This window comes from Carettochelys insculpta, chromosome 2 (assembly GCF_033958435.1).
Source record: "Carettochelys insculpta isolate YL-2023 chromosome 2, ASM3395843v1, whole genome shotgun sequence".
Taxonomy (NCBI): Eukaryota; Metazoa; Chordata; order Testudines; family Carettochelyidae; genus Carettochelys; species Carettochelys insculpta.
In genome coordinates, this window is record NC_134138.1 from 128,024,047 (window position 1) to 128,041,143 (window position 17,097).

Here is a 17,097-nt window from a genome sequence, read left to right on the forward strand (position 1 = left end):
CCCACTCGAGTTACGAGAATTCGACTTTACAAGGAGTTTCATTTAATATCCCTACTTCAGCTTACGAGGCATTTCTTTGCACATACGAGGACCAATCTGGAGGCTGGCGGCTCCGGTAGGCAAGCACTGAGGGGATGGAGTTGGCTGCATTGGTCTTGATGAAGAGGCATCGCCCCTCGCCAGCTGGGGGCCCCCATGCCTGCCTAGCTCCCCACGCGGCCAGCCCCTGGCAGTGCCCCCTCCCCACTTAACCTAAGCCGCGCTCAGGCTGGGCTGCCTCCCCGCGCCCTACTCTGCCCTGCCTGCCCCCTTGCACCGGATTTAATGGGATTTGGCGTTGTTTTAGCATAAATGGGTGTACATTTTGGGGCTCAGGAACGCATCAAATTTTCTCCCATTGAAATTAATGGTAATTACATTTTCAACTGATGAGAATTCGCCCTAAGAGGGGATTTTCAGGAACCAATTACCCTCGTAAGGCAGGGGAAGACTGTACTCTTCAGCAGGCTCCAGTTTCACACCACACACTTCCAAACCCTGCTTATGAAATACAGTTTTCTTAACTGCTCAGAATTTGCTGAGGAGTTTAAAGATCTACTGCCAACAGGCGATCCGCAGAAGTTCCAAATTCTCTCTCAGATGGAGGGAAGCTTGTGGCAAAGTTGGCCTCCAAACTGCGGAAGACGTGGCCAACACGGCCTCTCGGTCTTTGGCAACTGGGGCTGTGCTCCACAGATGCACATGGCTGCGGTCCTTTGGTCCCCCCCTCAGGAGGTCCAAACCATCACTGAAAACCTCCCATTCAATACATGAAAGCTCTTCAATGAACAAATGAATGAACCCCTCCATTCTCTAAAGGATTTGTGAGCCATCCTCCCCGCCCCTTGGCATCTATATACCAGCTGCAAGGTGCAGGCAGAAACACCCGTTCCATCCTGTCCACAACACCCCCTCCCCACTGTTTTATTAGCAGTAATAGGAACCACAACATTGATCTCAACAGTCACAGAGGACACAGCATACTGCCTCTGCCACAGCCAACTCCTTAACACAGGAGCAATCAAAACAGCAGTTTTGATACACTAGTTGAGACCCACCACTCCCTACCACGGTACCCCATATCATCTTTGGGGAATGTCTTGCCCCATTTTTCTACTCAACATCACCATGGACAATTGAGTACTGGATGTCATCTCTCATGGATACTCAATAAAATTAATCTATTTTCCACCCTCATTACCCTGCTTGGACCCCCTACGGGGACTCAACTCATCAATCCCTCCTTCAACAAGGAGCCAATTCTTTTCTCCTCACAGATGTGCCATAAATCTTGTCGTGTTTCACTACAGGGAATATGGCGTTTACATCACATATTTCTTCATCCCAAAGAAAGGCAGCGAATGGAGACCTGTCCTGGAGCTCCTAGTACTCAACATATTTTAAACCCAAGGTCTGCATGGTGACGTTTGTGACAATTATCCTCTCTTCCCACACAAAGAGCCTGGTTCGTACATCTTAACATGAAGGATGCCTATTTTCACATACATGTTCACCTGGCCCAATGGAAACTTCTTGGAGGGACATTACCATTACCAATTCTGAATGCTCTTCTTCAATACAGTTTCAGCTCCATGAGTCTTCACAGAAGTCACGCACACACGATGCCTGGCTACTCCATGTTTCCTTACATAGACTGACTCCTCATTGTACTTTCCCAGCAAGTCCTTAACATAGCCATCCTAGCCTTAACATCTTCACACCCTTCTCACCTGCCTTGGCATCTGCATTGGCAAGAGAAGTCAGTCTTTGCCTCTTCCCAGGTGATCAATCTTATTGGGGCATGACAGGAGTACTTTGTGGCACATGCCTTTCTTCCATAGGACCATTTTACTGTATTCAATTCCTCAATCATAAACTTAGGCTACCAGTTCCACACCACTATTTGCCACTGTTTCTTCTTTCTGAGATATTGGGCAGCCTGCACCTTCAGAATGGCCCACACCTGCCTCTGCATGCAGTGACTTCAGATGTGACTCCTCTCCTTCTACCGAACACACAGAAACCATATTGACAGCAGAGTTTGACTTCCTCAGACGGTCCCAGTCTCCTTTAAAAGGTGGGTTGATCCCACCAATGTCATGATCAGTACCACTTTTACTTCTCCTGCCCAGCAAGCCACCATCAATACAGGAGCATCCTTCATGGGCTGGAGGACTCACTTGGATTATCACAGAACCAAACACCTCTGGACACCAAGAAAAGTTGGAGTGCATATCGACATGTTGGAGCTGAGAGTGGTTTGTTTTTCATGCCGTGCCTTCCTCCCTCTCACATGGTCCCATCCCATTCACACATGCTCTCACACATCATCACAGCAACTGTGATATCAACAAGTCTAGAGGGGCCAAATTTCCCTCCCTTTGTGCATCCGTCTGTTCCTGGCCATGATACTCCTAAGCACCCAAAACTCCCTCACAGATATGCTCAGCAGGTCCTTTTACATGAACCACAAGTGGATGTTACACAACGTCACTCGCCAATATTTTTTCAGCAGCTCAGACAAGCTCATTGGAAACTCCTTGGGACTAGAGAAAATCACAAGGGCTACGTCTACGCTAGCCCCAAACGTCGAAATGGCCACGCAAATGGCCATTTCAAAGTTTACTAATGAAGTGCTGAACTACATATTCAGCACTTCATTAGCATGCGGGCGGCCGCGGCACTTCGAAATTGACGCGCCTCGCCCTGACGGGGCTCCTTTTCGAAAGGACCCCGCCTACTTTGAAGTCCCCTTATTCCCATCAGCTCATGGGAATAAGGGGACTTCGAAGTAGGCGGGGTCCTTTCGAAAAGGAGCCCCATCGGGACGAGCCGCGCGACGGCGAGGCACGTCAATTTCGAAGTGCCGCGGCCGCCCGCATGCTAATGAAGCGCTGAATATGCATTTCAGTGCTTCATTAGTAAACTTTGAAATGGCCATTTGCGCGGCCATTTCGAAGTTTGGGGCTAGTGTAGACACGGCCAAGCTGACCTCTATTGCTTCCCTGGATGGATGCTCTCCATTATGCCTTTCTTCTCCTCCTCCCAAATGCACTCTGCAAAATTTACATAAAACAAGCTACTATGATCCTGGTAGCCCCATTCTGGCCTTCTCAGGTCACCAGTCATTCAGGTCACAGACTGTCTATTCTGCCTTTCCACTGACAAAGCCCTCTGCATCTGTGCACACCTGGATCTCCTCACTTACGTCCAAAGCCGGTGCTGACATCCCAATCCAAGCCCTCGCCACTTACCTCACTGCCTGTGTTTTTGAGGGCGTTCAGAGCTGGACAAAGTGTGTTCAACCCTGATGGGCAATATCCTTATGCAAAGCAGGAGGGTCTCCACTGTACTTGCTTCCAGGAGAAACTGAAGTGCTTCACCTCACTGGTGCACCATCATTGCCACCCACTGACTATGCCCTCCATAGTCACCATCCTTGATTACTTCCTCAAACTTTAAATGTTGTGTCTCACCCTATGGATCCACCTGGCAGGTATTAGGGCCTTTCTCCCCTGCTTCTGTGTCTACACATTCTACCACTGTACACTTCCTATACCTTTTTGCTAGCGCCCAAACCCCTACCTTTCTGGGACAGTAATCTGGTCGTCCCCACCCTCACAAAAATACCCTTTGAGCCCTTCACCAGGTGCTCTCTCTCTCTCTCTCTCTCTCTCTCACCTCTCCATGGTGGTTATCTTCTTAGTTGCCAATAGCTTGGTAAGACAGTTGGCAAACTGATGATCGTGATTGTCTGACCTCCCCCATAAAACTGTCTTCCTCAAAGCAAATTTTGCTGCAGCTGCACCCCAAATGTTTCCTCAAGACGTTAGCAGAATTCCACTTGAATCAGTGCACTCACCTCCATAGTCTTTTACCGTAAATCCATCCATTCTAGGCAGACAGAACACTAAATTCCCTTAATGTCTGACCTGCGCTGGTACTCTACTTACATCTGTACTTTTTAGATACCACCAAAGCTCTTTATCAGCTTTGCTGACGGATGCAAATGTCAAGCTCTCCCCTTACAGCAAACCCCCAAATGGATCTCAGGGTGCATTCATCAACGTTACACACACAGTACACTCTAATGTGTGAGCTTGCAGCCACGTTTGCTTGCCTCACGGATGTTCTGTGGCAAGATATTTGCTGTGCTTCCAAGACATTTATTCATACTTTTTCACATCTCACTATTCCATCATCCTGATGGCAGGTGCAGAGGCAGTGACAGGCCATGTTGTACTTCAGAGCACACTGTTTCACAACTACCTCTGTGCTGATCACTTCTCAAACCCCATCGCTTGAAGAAGAAAAGGAGGTTACTTACCTGTAATACAAGGTTCTCTGAGCTGTCCCTATTTGGATTCAAATGCCCACCCTCCATTCCCTCTGCACTGGCCAAGTGGTAACTGGGACACTGGAGAGGCGTGGTTCTGTAAGCCCAATTATAGCACTGGGTGCAAGCATGAGGGGGACACATGATGCACATGTGGGTCAACAGGTAACATGTCTGCACACCCACATTTGGAATCCAAAAGAGAACCACACATTGCAAAGACCCTCCAGTTACAGGAAAGTAACCTCCTCCTACTCAAGACAGAAGGGGGTCAGGGATTAATAGAATTCTCTGTAGAAAGCTGCTGATATTCCAAAAGTACCTATATGTCCTCCATTTCATTTTCTTCCAGCTATAAAAATTAAAACAACAAAAAAAAAACATACATCATAGACTTCAGACCTGAGACATAGGCAGCAAAGTGCCAGGGCTTTTGGTCAGATGTTTGGAATGCACAGCCAATGGGGCTGTTACTTCCGTGAGGTCAGAAAGGGTGTTACCTGGTAGTTTATGACAGGATTTGAATCTAAAGTTACTTTGCAAAGCCTTCTCATCTCAGGAAGAAAATAAGAGGAAGACACCTTGGCACTTCAGAGAGGGAAAAGACCTTTTCATTCAGTATCATATGTGAGAATTAAAATAAGGTCTTGACCTCACAGATGGCACTCCTTGGCTGGTATGAACATCAATACAAATTCTGAACGAAAACACACTGTTCTCGGGTAATAAAACACCTCTCTTGGTCACTGCATTGCTTGTCATCATTCTGGTAAGAAGATGCAAATTGAGTCACAAGATGAAGTGGGTCTTTGCCCATGAAAGCTTATGCTCCAAAATATTTGTTAGTCTTTGAGGTGCCACAAGACTTCTTGTTGGTCTCAAAGCTACTGACTAACACGGCTACCCCCCTGATAACAATCTTGTGTTACTGTTTCTACTTTTTTGCTGGTGCAAGGTATCTTAAGGTCAATTAACTCAGCTAAAATACTTTTGGCTATGTAATACATACTGTATACATAGCCAGCAGAGTGGGCTCAGATACAATTTAACAAAAGAGTGTTTTAGAAGAATGAGCCTAGCAGATCTTTGAACCTGAATGCCTCTCCCTTAGAGCAAAAAGTGGCTATCCCTGAGGGAAGGGCAGAAAATTGATCTTTTAGGCTTGTCAGTTTCTACCCTTTTATCTAACTGGTGCCAGTCATGTTTAGCTTCAAAGTTCATAAAATCTATTACAATTTTTGTTGTGGAATTATTTGACTTAAATAAGGCAGAACTGAGATTACCAATTTCATCTCCGTGGTTCTATCAGATGGAAATTGGAAAGAACAGTATAAGTGCTCCTTTTTTGCTTATTTTTTTTTTAATAAATGATTTTTTTGTGCACAAATTTGAGGAACTGGTCCAAAGCTACAATAATTCATCAACATATTCAATAGTTGGAAAACAAAGAAAAGTTTACTGTAGCTAGGTTATATTTAGCCTTCTATAAACACTTATTTCGCATAATATTTCAATGCTAAGTAGGTAGTAAGTTGCTGTAGTCTGAAACTTGACAGGGGAGTTAAATAGTACTTCTTGCAAACCAACTTCTTCTGACAACATTTTATTTTCCTTTTTCATTTCTGTAGGTTTTCCGCCTGCCCATTTAGAATAAATGTTGTGTTGAAACACCTTATTTCATCTACTCAAGAGTCTCAGAACAGCAGACATCAAATATTTTACTCAGTAAAGGATGGAAGAGGGGGAATCTTTAAAACTGAAGGCTTGACTCAGCATCCCCTTAAATAAATGAAAAGATTACTACAAACTTAATGGAAGATGGATCTGGCCCAAATACAGCTGAAGAAACTGGCATCAACAGCATTTTCTTAGGAGATGTTTTAACCCATAGGCTACATCTACTCTAGCCAAAAACTTCGAAATTGCCATGCAAATGGCCATTTCAAAGTTTATTCATGAAGCGCTGAAATACATATTCAGCGCCTCATTAGCATGCGGGCGGCCGTGACACTTCGAAATTGACGCGGCTCATCCAGATGGGGCTCCTTTTTGAAAGGACCCCACCTACTTTGAAGTCCCCTTATTCCTATGAGCAGATGGGAATAAGGGGACTTCAAAGTAGGCGGGGTCCTTTTGAAAAGTAGCCCCGTCTGGACGAGCGGCATCAATTTCGAAGTGCCGCAGCCGCCCACATGCTAATGAGGCGCTGAATATGTATTTCAGCGCTTCATTAGTAAACTTCGAAATGGCCATTTGCATGGCCATTTCAAAGTTTTTGGCTAGTGCAAACATGGCCAAACAGAACTTACAAATACACCTATATTTGTAAGATCAGGTGTACCCAGTGTTAAGTCATACTTTTCCCCTTGAAGTTCTCATTGAAGGAAAATTTTGCACTAGTGATGACACTTATGAAGAAACCATATTTTAAAATAAACTAGTAATTTGGGAGTTAAATGCTAAAGACCTTTAACGAGCTGGACTTAGAGCTTGTCTCCAGAGAAAATAGACAGGAATAGTTATTTCTATTAGACAACAGAATATGACTTGAAGTAGATTAAGATGAAACTGGAAAAAGGCAATCTTATTCTGTAATAAAAGAGTCCAAACAGGGAGTTGTTCTGCTACAGATATAGCACTTTAAATTCACATTCCAACTTTTCCCGGCATAATTTCCCCAAGAAGGCAAACTCTTCATTAGCCTCTTTTTCAGATGGCTTCATCCAGACACATATTTAGAAAGCCAAGAGCAAATTATGAATGTTAGTTCTTTTAGCTATATTTTTGGATATTTATGCTATATGTAAATGTTCAGAGCACCAAAAAGATAAAAGGAAATCAGTTTACATGGGGAAAAATTATCCTTGAGATACCTTGAAAGGGCAGTTTTGTCTGTATGCTGTGCAGACACTTCAGGAGAATTCAAATGCTGCCCAGCTGATTAGCAGAGTGACAGCTAGATTTTTCTCTACTCGTGGTGCACATATGTACATGCCTCTGTGCACATAAAATTATTCCACACACAAATGGAAAAGATTAGAGGGAACATTGTTTAAGAGGTACACATTAAATGCTTATAATTCAATATAAGTACAAGTGTACCCCTCAGCTGCACCTTTCTTTCATTAAAACCTATGCTTTATAAGGCATTAAGTTAATTTGTTTCACTATAGAATTTGATAGCTAGAATCAGGATGCTGCTCACAAAGATTAAGTCACTCTACCTTTTTATGTGGACTTTGTTCAGTCTATTCTTTCAGTACATTGATATATTATTTGTAGTGCTTTTGAAAAATACATTTTAAATAATATTTTAAAAATATTTCTCAAATCTGGGTTCTTTCTATTAGGAACACTATCATGCTAAGTGTTTTTTTTTTATGAGGCAGAGGTGCTCAGCGCAAAAATGGTGTAAAAGGCTGTAAATAGAATATAAAGTTGAACAGAAAGGTACAAGTAATACAGACAAGTAAGTCATGCACAATGTATGTTTTCCCAAGTGAATGTTTGCCCATAGTGAAGTCCTGTTATGATGAATATCGTTAGATCTTTTCAGATACATTAAAAATAAACTAGTTTAAACAACAACAAAAAGATCAACACAAATGATTGACAACAATTTTACATACCTAATAGCTTCTGCCATCTTAGTGCTTTCCCTTTTTCTATCATCAGTTAAACGTCGTATAAAATAAATAAAATCAAGACCACAGCAGAAGACGCTACCAACTGCACTGAGCAGCACAAGTTTACTGTCATCTGCAGCAGCTGTATTCAGTGCACTTTGGACTTCCTTCATTACCTGAAAATCAGCAGGAATTAAATTCAGACTATTTTTATTATGTTATTAAAATCAACAAACTGTTGTTCTTTTTTCAGTCGATCTGAATCTGAACTTTTACATTCCTGTGTATTCCTCAGTATCTCGGATACTTGCAAGTTCTGCTGCAGGTGTTTGTTTTAAACACATTCAAATTTTGCACTGTCCAGAGGAAAACAGAGAGACTAGTAAAGTATGTTAAAAACATGCAGATCATAGATATGATTACACTGAGGTAACGTAATCATTAGGCAGAAATCTGGCAGTCTGCCCGTGTAGCTACAGCACTCTCAGTTTTTCTGTTATTTGAACACCAGGTGGCATATGCAACCAGTTCAGAAAAATTATCTGAATTTAGTCTGAAGTTTATTTCAAGTTGCACTTAATAAACTACTAAGTTTATTATGGAAAGCTGCAATTCTAAATATTCAGATGATGTAGTGTACTACAGTGTTAATAAGACTAAAGCATACTAAGAGTCAGATTTTATAAGGCAATAAAGTACAATATTTATAAATTCATAATACTTTAAATGCACTAGTTTGACTTCTGGAACCTACTGAACTGTCACTTGACCCTTTGCATTTCTATGACTAATAAATGTATACAATGTAGTGGTTTTATCCACAAAAGCTTATTCCCAAATAAATCTTAGTTTTTAAAGTGCCACAGGACTCCTCATTACTTTATTATAGCTATTGAAACTATCTGTACCACCATCCCCAAAAAACAAGCAAACAAGCAAATCATACCACAGATGATAAACAAACATTCTAACCTCCGGGTTTAATGAGTTGTTCTCAGATGATTTTGTTGAAAGCAAAACATGCGTGAATCCATCTTGTTTCCTGACAACAATGTCTCTATACCGATAAGCACTTTCAGTTTGTCTCACGCTGAAACGCAGTCTCTTATCAAAAGGTTGGTCTCTCCTATCATCAAATCTCCGTTTGCTGGCTGTCACTCCTGTTACAGATGTTTGTATGTTCGTTGTACCGTTGGCTGCTAATGCTTCCATAAAGGTAGATGTACCTGTGAAGAGTTTGAAACAACAGCGTTCTATGAATTTAATTCCATAGTTGGAAAATTTCTTATAAGGGAGACATATCAGTCAAACCATACTAAGACAACATACAAAACCACATGGTTTTGTTCTCCGCCTTCTGGTAAACGCCTTAAAAAGAACTGCACATGGAATCAAACCTGAAAGCAAAATACTTAAAAGGATGAAATACCTGAAGGGTGAATTTTGAGGTTATGAGAAAAGAAATTTTTAAATGGGAGAAATTTTGTCCGTTCTTCTTTTATGTGATTATTCCTAAAACAGGAAAGCTCTGAGATCCCACAAAGAGTGCAATTAAGACATTCTTTAGAACTATACTAAACTAACAGAAATGACAAAGATACACCACCAGAGGCAATTTGTTTTTCCTCTCCTCTAAATAAACTAAAAGGTTCAAAATCATACACTGCAAAGAGAGTGAAGGGCTTTGTTTTAACACAAACCTGAAACCCAATGAACTCCTGACCAAACTAACTCCTTCAACAAAAGCCAAGCAAAAGAGCAGGACGAACAAGACCATAATCAGTCTACATCTACATTACTGCAAGAATATCGACTGCTCAGGGTCGATCTGCCGGGGCACTGTTTTGCGCATGAACGTAACGGTACTTTCCAGGGTCAACGTCGACCCTGTAACTCCTCGCAAGCCATAAGGATTAAGAAAGGCTGATGGGAGAAGCACTCCTGTTGACCTTCTTCTGTGAAGACTGGCATGGAAGTCAATGGCTGAAAAGTCGATTTTAGCTACGCAATTGGCATAGCTAAAATCGCATATCAGCCATCGACTGCTATGTCTAGGGTAGACACAGCCTCAGTAAATGAAAGTTTATAGAAAGGTAGAAATAGGGAACATGGTACAGTCTTCATGAGAAATAAAATCTATAAAATAAATAAAATCACAGAATAAATCTGATGTGCCAGGGCTCAATGACAAGACATCTTAGGGATACATGGAAATAAGGTCCTTCATAACCTGCATAAATTTTTCCATTAATACTTTGCCTTTCTGATCTTACTCCAGGTGATCTTAACAAGAAGAAGGTTAACACGTAACTTGATTACAGTCAGTAAGTACTTGCATGGGGATTAATAAAAGGGCTCTTCATTCTAGCAGAGATAGATGTAACAGGATCCAATGGCTGGAAGTCGAAGCTAGACCAATTCAGACTAGAACTAATGTGTATATTAATAACCAAGTAATTCCCCATTGGGCCAGCTTACCCAAGATCGTAGTGGACTCTCCATCACTGACCATTCTAAAAATCAGTATTGCATGTTTTCTTAGCAGATCTGCTCTTGCAATGGGGAATATTTTGGAGAAGTTCTGTAGCCTGTGTTACATGTGAAGTCAGCCTATTGATCAAAATGGTCCATTCTGGCATTGGAGTCTATGAGTCTATGAAAATTTTAATTGGTGGAATTTCAAATAATGCAAGCGAACAAGCCAGTCATGAGGCACAGATAGCATCATCCCCCCCACCCCTGCCATTCCATATTGTGATTGTATATAACAGTTATGGGAGGTGCAAAGAAAATTATGAGAGATATTCATGCCCAATAGACACAGAATCTTAGAGACCTTTCAAGGTTCATGTGTTTATCCCAGCCTGTGGTGTGCTCTCATCTGTGCACTGAATTCCCTAGTTAGTAACATCTATGTGGGTGAAACCAATCACTATGCTCTTGTAAGAACTCACACAGAAAAATGATAAACACCACAAACATTGTATCACCCACAGGCAAACACTTTTAATGTAAGTATCACTCCATACCTGCCCTCTCAGACTTTGTCCTCAAAGGAATTCTCATAACATCTTTAAAAGACAAGAATAGGCACTTGAATTTACAGCTAAAGTGTAGACACTACAATTCATGGTCTTAAATAAAAACACTGGATTTATGACTTATTAGAGCCATCTTTAATCACTAACCTCACTTCTTTGTTCTATGAAAGAAGAAAATATTAATAGGCCACTTTATTCCCGACGGTCTCTTTGCACTATGTGTTAAACTTGTGCTAACCATTCTGTTCTACCTTGTGTTTAGCTGAGCCTCTGAGTATCTTTCCCAGCCGTGAAGAAGAACTCTGTATAGCTTGAAAGGGTATCTCTTTCATCAACAGAAGTGGGTCCAATACATAGGCACCAACTCCACGCTCAGAGCCAAGATGTTTGGTGGCTCAGGGAGGGGCTTAAGGAAGGGTAGAGGGTGACAGGGAGGGACACTGGGAGGAGGGGGCAGGAAGAGGCAGAATGAGGGCAGGGATCCCAGGGAGGGAAGAGGCAAGTCAAGGGCAAGGCCTCTGAATGGAGCACCTGCTGGGAAAACAAGTAGGTTCCTGTGGTCCAAGAGAAGATCTTGTTTTGCCAGTAGATAAAGGAACATTTCTGAGAAGAGATGTGCATGTTGTCATCTGAAAGTGGTGTAAAACTGCAATTCAAATACAGAAGGTGGTAAAACTGCAAATGTGCACTACAGCCTAAAGCACAAACCTGATTTTTTCCATATTTTTATTTTTAACAAAAGATATGAACCTATTTTTCAAATACTTAAGGATTAGCAATGGTCCTGATCCCCCCGGGGATCCACAGAACCCATAATAGTACATATTACATCTTAAAGGTAGCGAAATTAAGTTTATAGACAAGCCTTAATAAAAAAAGCAGTCATTAGTGATGGATCTTATTAAATTTCTATAATTTCTCTTGCAATAATTCATCCTGTTCAGCTGACATAGCTACATGATCTATTTAAAACCTGTGACTAATGTATAGTGCTGTCACTTTCAAAGAGTATGTGTAGGAGACTTGTGGGTCCCTTGAGGACATCATATACATTTACCTAAACAGTTTGATACACTATTACTATAATTGGGATATTTACTTGTTATTTTTGGCCAGATTTGAAGTAGGAATTACAGTGTAGAACAATCCCTTCCCAGCTGCGAGTTCCCCCAATGCAAGACTTGAGTACATACAAGTTTTCTTCTCTATATCCATTCTGCAAATACGAGGCAACTGCCTTAAGTGTGAGTTACCACGAGCCATCACCACCTGCGCATTCAAACTTTCCGCCTTTGCATGGTGAGCCACTGCCATATTCTCTCTCAGACGCTAATTCCGACTGGCTGATGTGCCTGGAGGTGAGAAGCCACTTCACTCTCCCTTCTTCACTTGACTGCCATGGCGTCCAGTCATAAAAATTTGCACTTTGTCTCAAGTAACCTCTTTTCTTTGTGCTTTGCATAATATTTGTGCACAATAGTTGTGCATATTCTATGTATTATTTTGTGTGCAATTCAATCGTTGTCATCTCAGGGCATCATCTCAGGATCAAAGGTACATAAAATTTGATTTGTTATTCATATTTAAGATGTGTAAAATGTCATTTACATTCCTTTTATTTAGTGTGCTGTCTTTCCAGTTTGATTTTAGTGGACATAAAAGACATTCATAAGGATTTAAATAGGTTCATTCCCAACCACAGTCCCTCTAACCCTATTTTGCCCGTAAGATTTTAAGTTCCTCTACCGCAAAGTCCCTTACCATGGGGGCTTTCAGGAATGCAACCTTTGCAGTTGGGGAGGGACACTTTTAGTAAAAAAAGATATTTAAAATAAAATAAACCTTGACAACATTATCAGGTTCTCTAACATCTACTTTGTTACTTTAGTCTTCCAAACACAAAGAACTCTTTTAAAAAGTAGCCCTTAATATGAAATGCATTTGCAAATAAAAGTACTTCTGTTTAAAAACCCCATAAGATGATTACATAAACTGTCAATTCAACTGAAAGATTTTCTTTTACTTTTTAACATCTCTTATGTCCTCTAAATTATAGCATTAATAATCTAGTTTTGGGGGGTGGGGGGCATAGCCATGTTACTCTGCTGCTTCACAAACAACAAGAACTTCAGTAGCACCTTAAAGAATAACAGTTTATTAGGTAATGAGGTTTCATGTGTTAAGACCCACTTCAGATTTGTAGCATAAAAAAGAATCATTACATAATAAATAAAATTATTAGTCTTTCAGGTGCTACAGGACTGCTTGCCATTAATAATCTATTTGTTCTGTACAACCATTTGTATGGCGAAGATAAAGAGAATTTGAGGTTTTTCCAGTGTCATTTAAAGGGAAGACATTGAGAATCATCCACAAATGGAAACCGTTTCCCCCTCAAAGAGGATGGAGGGGGAAAAGAGCGTGATAGACATCATTTCATATTGTCATAGAAGATTCCCATTCATATTTTTTCAATATATCAAATTATCTTTTATTTCAGCAGCATAAATAAAACTTGATAAGGAACATGAAATTGCTTTTAAGAGTTCACACACACACACACACACACACACACACACACACACAGAGTTTTAAAAACACAACAGGGATGATCATAGTTTTATGGAACAGGAGTTCTCAACCTTTTTCCTTCTGAGGTCCCTCACACCGAAAAGAGGATCTCAGAGCTTCATAGATGGAAGGCCCCCAGGCTTCTGGGGACGGGCCTCAGGGCTTCTGCACTGTGGGATGCTGGGGCTCTCACATCCTACTCTACAGGGCACTAGGGTTGGGAGATTCAGGTGCAAGGTGCCAGGGCTCAGGGCTTCAGGCTTCAGTCATGCGGGGCACCACAGCTTGTGTTCTCAACTTTCTGATCCAGTTCCCGGTCTAACACTAAAAAGGGACAGAGTAGCAGCGATCGCTTCCCCACAGTCAAGAGACTCTGGATTACAGACAAAAGAGAAGAATCTTCCTTTGTACTATCTGTGCAGTGGTGTCCAATAGCAATTCAGGGATCGCGACACTCGAGGTTGTGGTCCTTCCATATTCGCTACAGCCTCCTCCATCCTCAACTCTAAATAAATACCCACCCCTCCCCAAGAGTCAGGCTCTCCCAGCCCCCCCCTTCACCTCCCACTCTAAATAAACACCCTGTCCCAGAGCCAGGCACCTCCAGTCTCCCCTGCTGCTCGAACTGAATGCCTTCCCCCAGAGCCAGGCACCCCAACCCCCCCCCCCAACAGAATGCGATCCCCCACCCCAAGAGCCAGGCACCCCCAGCACCCCACCCAACTGAACGCCACCGACACACCAGAGCCACCACTGCTGCTACCAAAGGAGACATGCTGGGGCAACTGCTGCCACCACGCGCTTCTCTAATCAAGCGGTGGGGCGTGTGAACTGAGTGGGTGGAGGGCACTCCATGTGTGTGGTTCTGAGGAGCTGCATTTAAAGGCTCCAAGAGTCGCATGCAGCTCCAGAGCCTGGACACCATGGTGTCCTGTTTGCCACATGTGGCGAATGTACTGGACACTGCAGATCTAGCTCTAGAGGAATTGAAACATCATACACCTGCTAGCCAGAAGGTGACGTTTAAAAAAAAAAAAATGGCATGCCAAAAGAAGATGCCAAGACAGGCTCAGGGTAAAATCCCAGGACAATCTTCCTTCAGACCAGCTACTGGAAGCCCCTCAACCTTGCCTCAACCTACAAGCTAACTCTTGACTTGTAGGTTTAGTTATATGGATGGCTGAGGTACACTTTTTTTCCCCGTGATTAAAAGCAAATTCGAGGAACGTAAGAGAGCTAATTATCTTTATTTTCACATAGTAATTTCAGTACATACATATTAGAGAAACTAAACCTAAAGGGAAACAAAATAATTGAATTTGAAAAGGGCTTTGTTAATCAGAAACCATCTATTTGAACAAGTGAATTAAGAATCCAGGAGGGACACCACTATCACTTAGCTTATTTAAAGATCTGTTCACACAAATATCTCTTTATTATTTCTGTTTGAAACTGGCGTGGCATTACTTTTAAACTGGAGAATCTTAGCTTTCCAAGGACTAAAAACAAGCCCTAGAAATCTCTTTAGCATTAAAGAAGGCATGTTTATGCTTAGGTCAGCAACGTTCTAAAGAAACACAAATGGACATGGTAGGCATGAACAGCAGAGTGATGTTAAAAAAAATCAGAGCTAAAAATAACCGTTGCATTTTATGTCTTGTAAGTCGAGGGCTGCAAACCAATCTCCATCGTCTGGTGCCGTGAGTATGGAGGCGACTGTGATCATCCGAAAACGTTGTTTGCGCAAGTACCGGTTGAGGCCCCGAAGATCTAAGATGGGCCTCCAGCCTCCTGTTTTCTTCTCTGTGAAGAAGTAGTGTGAATAAAAGCCTTTCCCCTGGAACTGCTCCAGCATTCGTTCCACCGCCCCTATGAACATAAGATGGTCCACCTCCTGTGTGAGTCTCGCCTCGTGGGAAGCATCCCTGAGGTGGGGCCTGGGAGGAGGTTTCGGCGGTGGGAGCGACTGGAAGGGGATCGCTTAACCCGTGGCTATGATCTCCAGTACCCATTTGTCTGCGGTGATCTTTTGCCATTGGGAGCGAAACGGTCAGAGGCGATGATGGAACATGAGCTGGGAATGGCACTGCGCCATGGTAGTGATAGTGCAGCCCTCGACATGCCCGTCAAACTTGTTGCCTTTGGGCCTGCCCCGAGGATGCACGGCTTTGTTGAGGACGTCACCTGGGAGTTCTGTACTGTTGCTGCTGTTGATGTCGCCCTTGGTCGTAGCCCCGTTGGTACTGAGCACACTGTGGTTGGTACGGGTATCGTCTTTGCTGAGGGTAATACTTTGTCTTGCTATATGGAGGGGTATAAATACCCAGAGTTCTAAGTGTAGCTCTGGAGTCCTTACTGGAGAAGAGGACCGAGTCGGTTGAGTCTGCAAACAACTTCTGCATGTCAAAGGGAAGATCCATAATCTTCACCTGCAGACCCCTCGGGATACCCGATGTCTGGAGCCAGGATTCTCTACGCATGACCACTGCTGTAGCCATTGAGCGTGCCGCCGTGTCTGCCACGTCCAGGGCGATCTGGACTCCCGTCCTCGAAGCTGCGTAGCCCTCTTGCACAATTGCCTTTAGCACCGACTTCTTATCTTCCGGAAGCGAATCCATCAGAGAAGTAAGCCTGGAGTAATTATCAAAATTATGGTTCGCTAGATGCGCTGCATAGCTTGGCATTCTCAATAGCAGGGTGGAGGAGGAATATACCTCCCTGCCAAACAGCTCTAGCTTCTTGGCATCTTTGTCTGAACCCCCCCCGATTTGTACTGAGAAGTTTTTGATCTCTGCTGAGACGATTCTACCACCAGTGAGTTTGGTTGTGGGTGACTAAAGAGGAACTCCATGCCCATCGCTGGGACGAAGTACTTCTTATCCGCTCTCTTGTTCATAGGCGGAGCGGAAGCCGGGGTCTGCCATATGGTAGTGGCTGACTCCATAATGGCTTCGTCGAGCGGGATAGCAATTTTGGATGAAGCCGGGGCTCTCAAATTTTTCAGGAGTTTGTGATGTGTCTCCTGCACTTCTGCCATTTGGATGCCTTGCGTGAAAGCCACCCTTTTCAACAGCTCCTGAAACTGTTTGAGGTCGTCCAGGGGAGCAACGTCCCTGGGGGCCGTGGCCTCGTCAGGGGAGGACGAGGAGGAACCACTAGGGTAAGCCTCCCTCGAACTCCCAGGTTCCTGTGGCTGATGGTACACCCGCTCGCTGGAGGTTTGCGAAGGAAAGTCTCGGGGTTCTAAAATTAACTCTCCCTGAGATAGCTGTGTTTCCGTCCCCGGCCGGGAGTGTCCACAGGGGTATTGAACGGCCGGGGGGGGGACCTGCCCCTAGGTGTAGGCCTGGGGTGTCTGTGTCCAGCATGATAAGAACGACCATGGCAGCATAAGCACGGGTCCGGGGATGGAGACCTGGACCACTCTCAGGGTGCGTACCCCCGATGTCTGGGAGAGCGAGATCTCCGCGACGATACAGACAAC

General features: G+C 43.2%; 1 protein-coding gene across 1 annotated transcript in view; it reads right to left on the reverse strand.

Moving 5' to 3' along the window:
- The window catches only part of CDYL (chromodomain Y like), a 236,736-nt gene that overhangs the window by 11,940 nt on the left and 207,699 nt on the right, over positions 1–17,097 (reverse strand). The window contains exons 3-4 of the mRNA XM_074987730.1: positions 8,974–9,227; positions 8,005–8,177 (exon numbers count right to left, since the gene is read on the reverse strand). Of these exons, the coding sequence (XP_074843831.1) occupies positions 8,005–8,177; positions 8,974–9,227 (427 nt within the window). The remainder of the gene's footprint in view (positions 1–8,004; positions 8,178–8,973; positions 9,228–17,097) is intronic.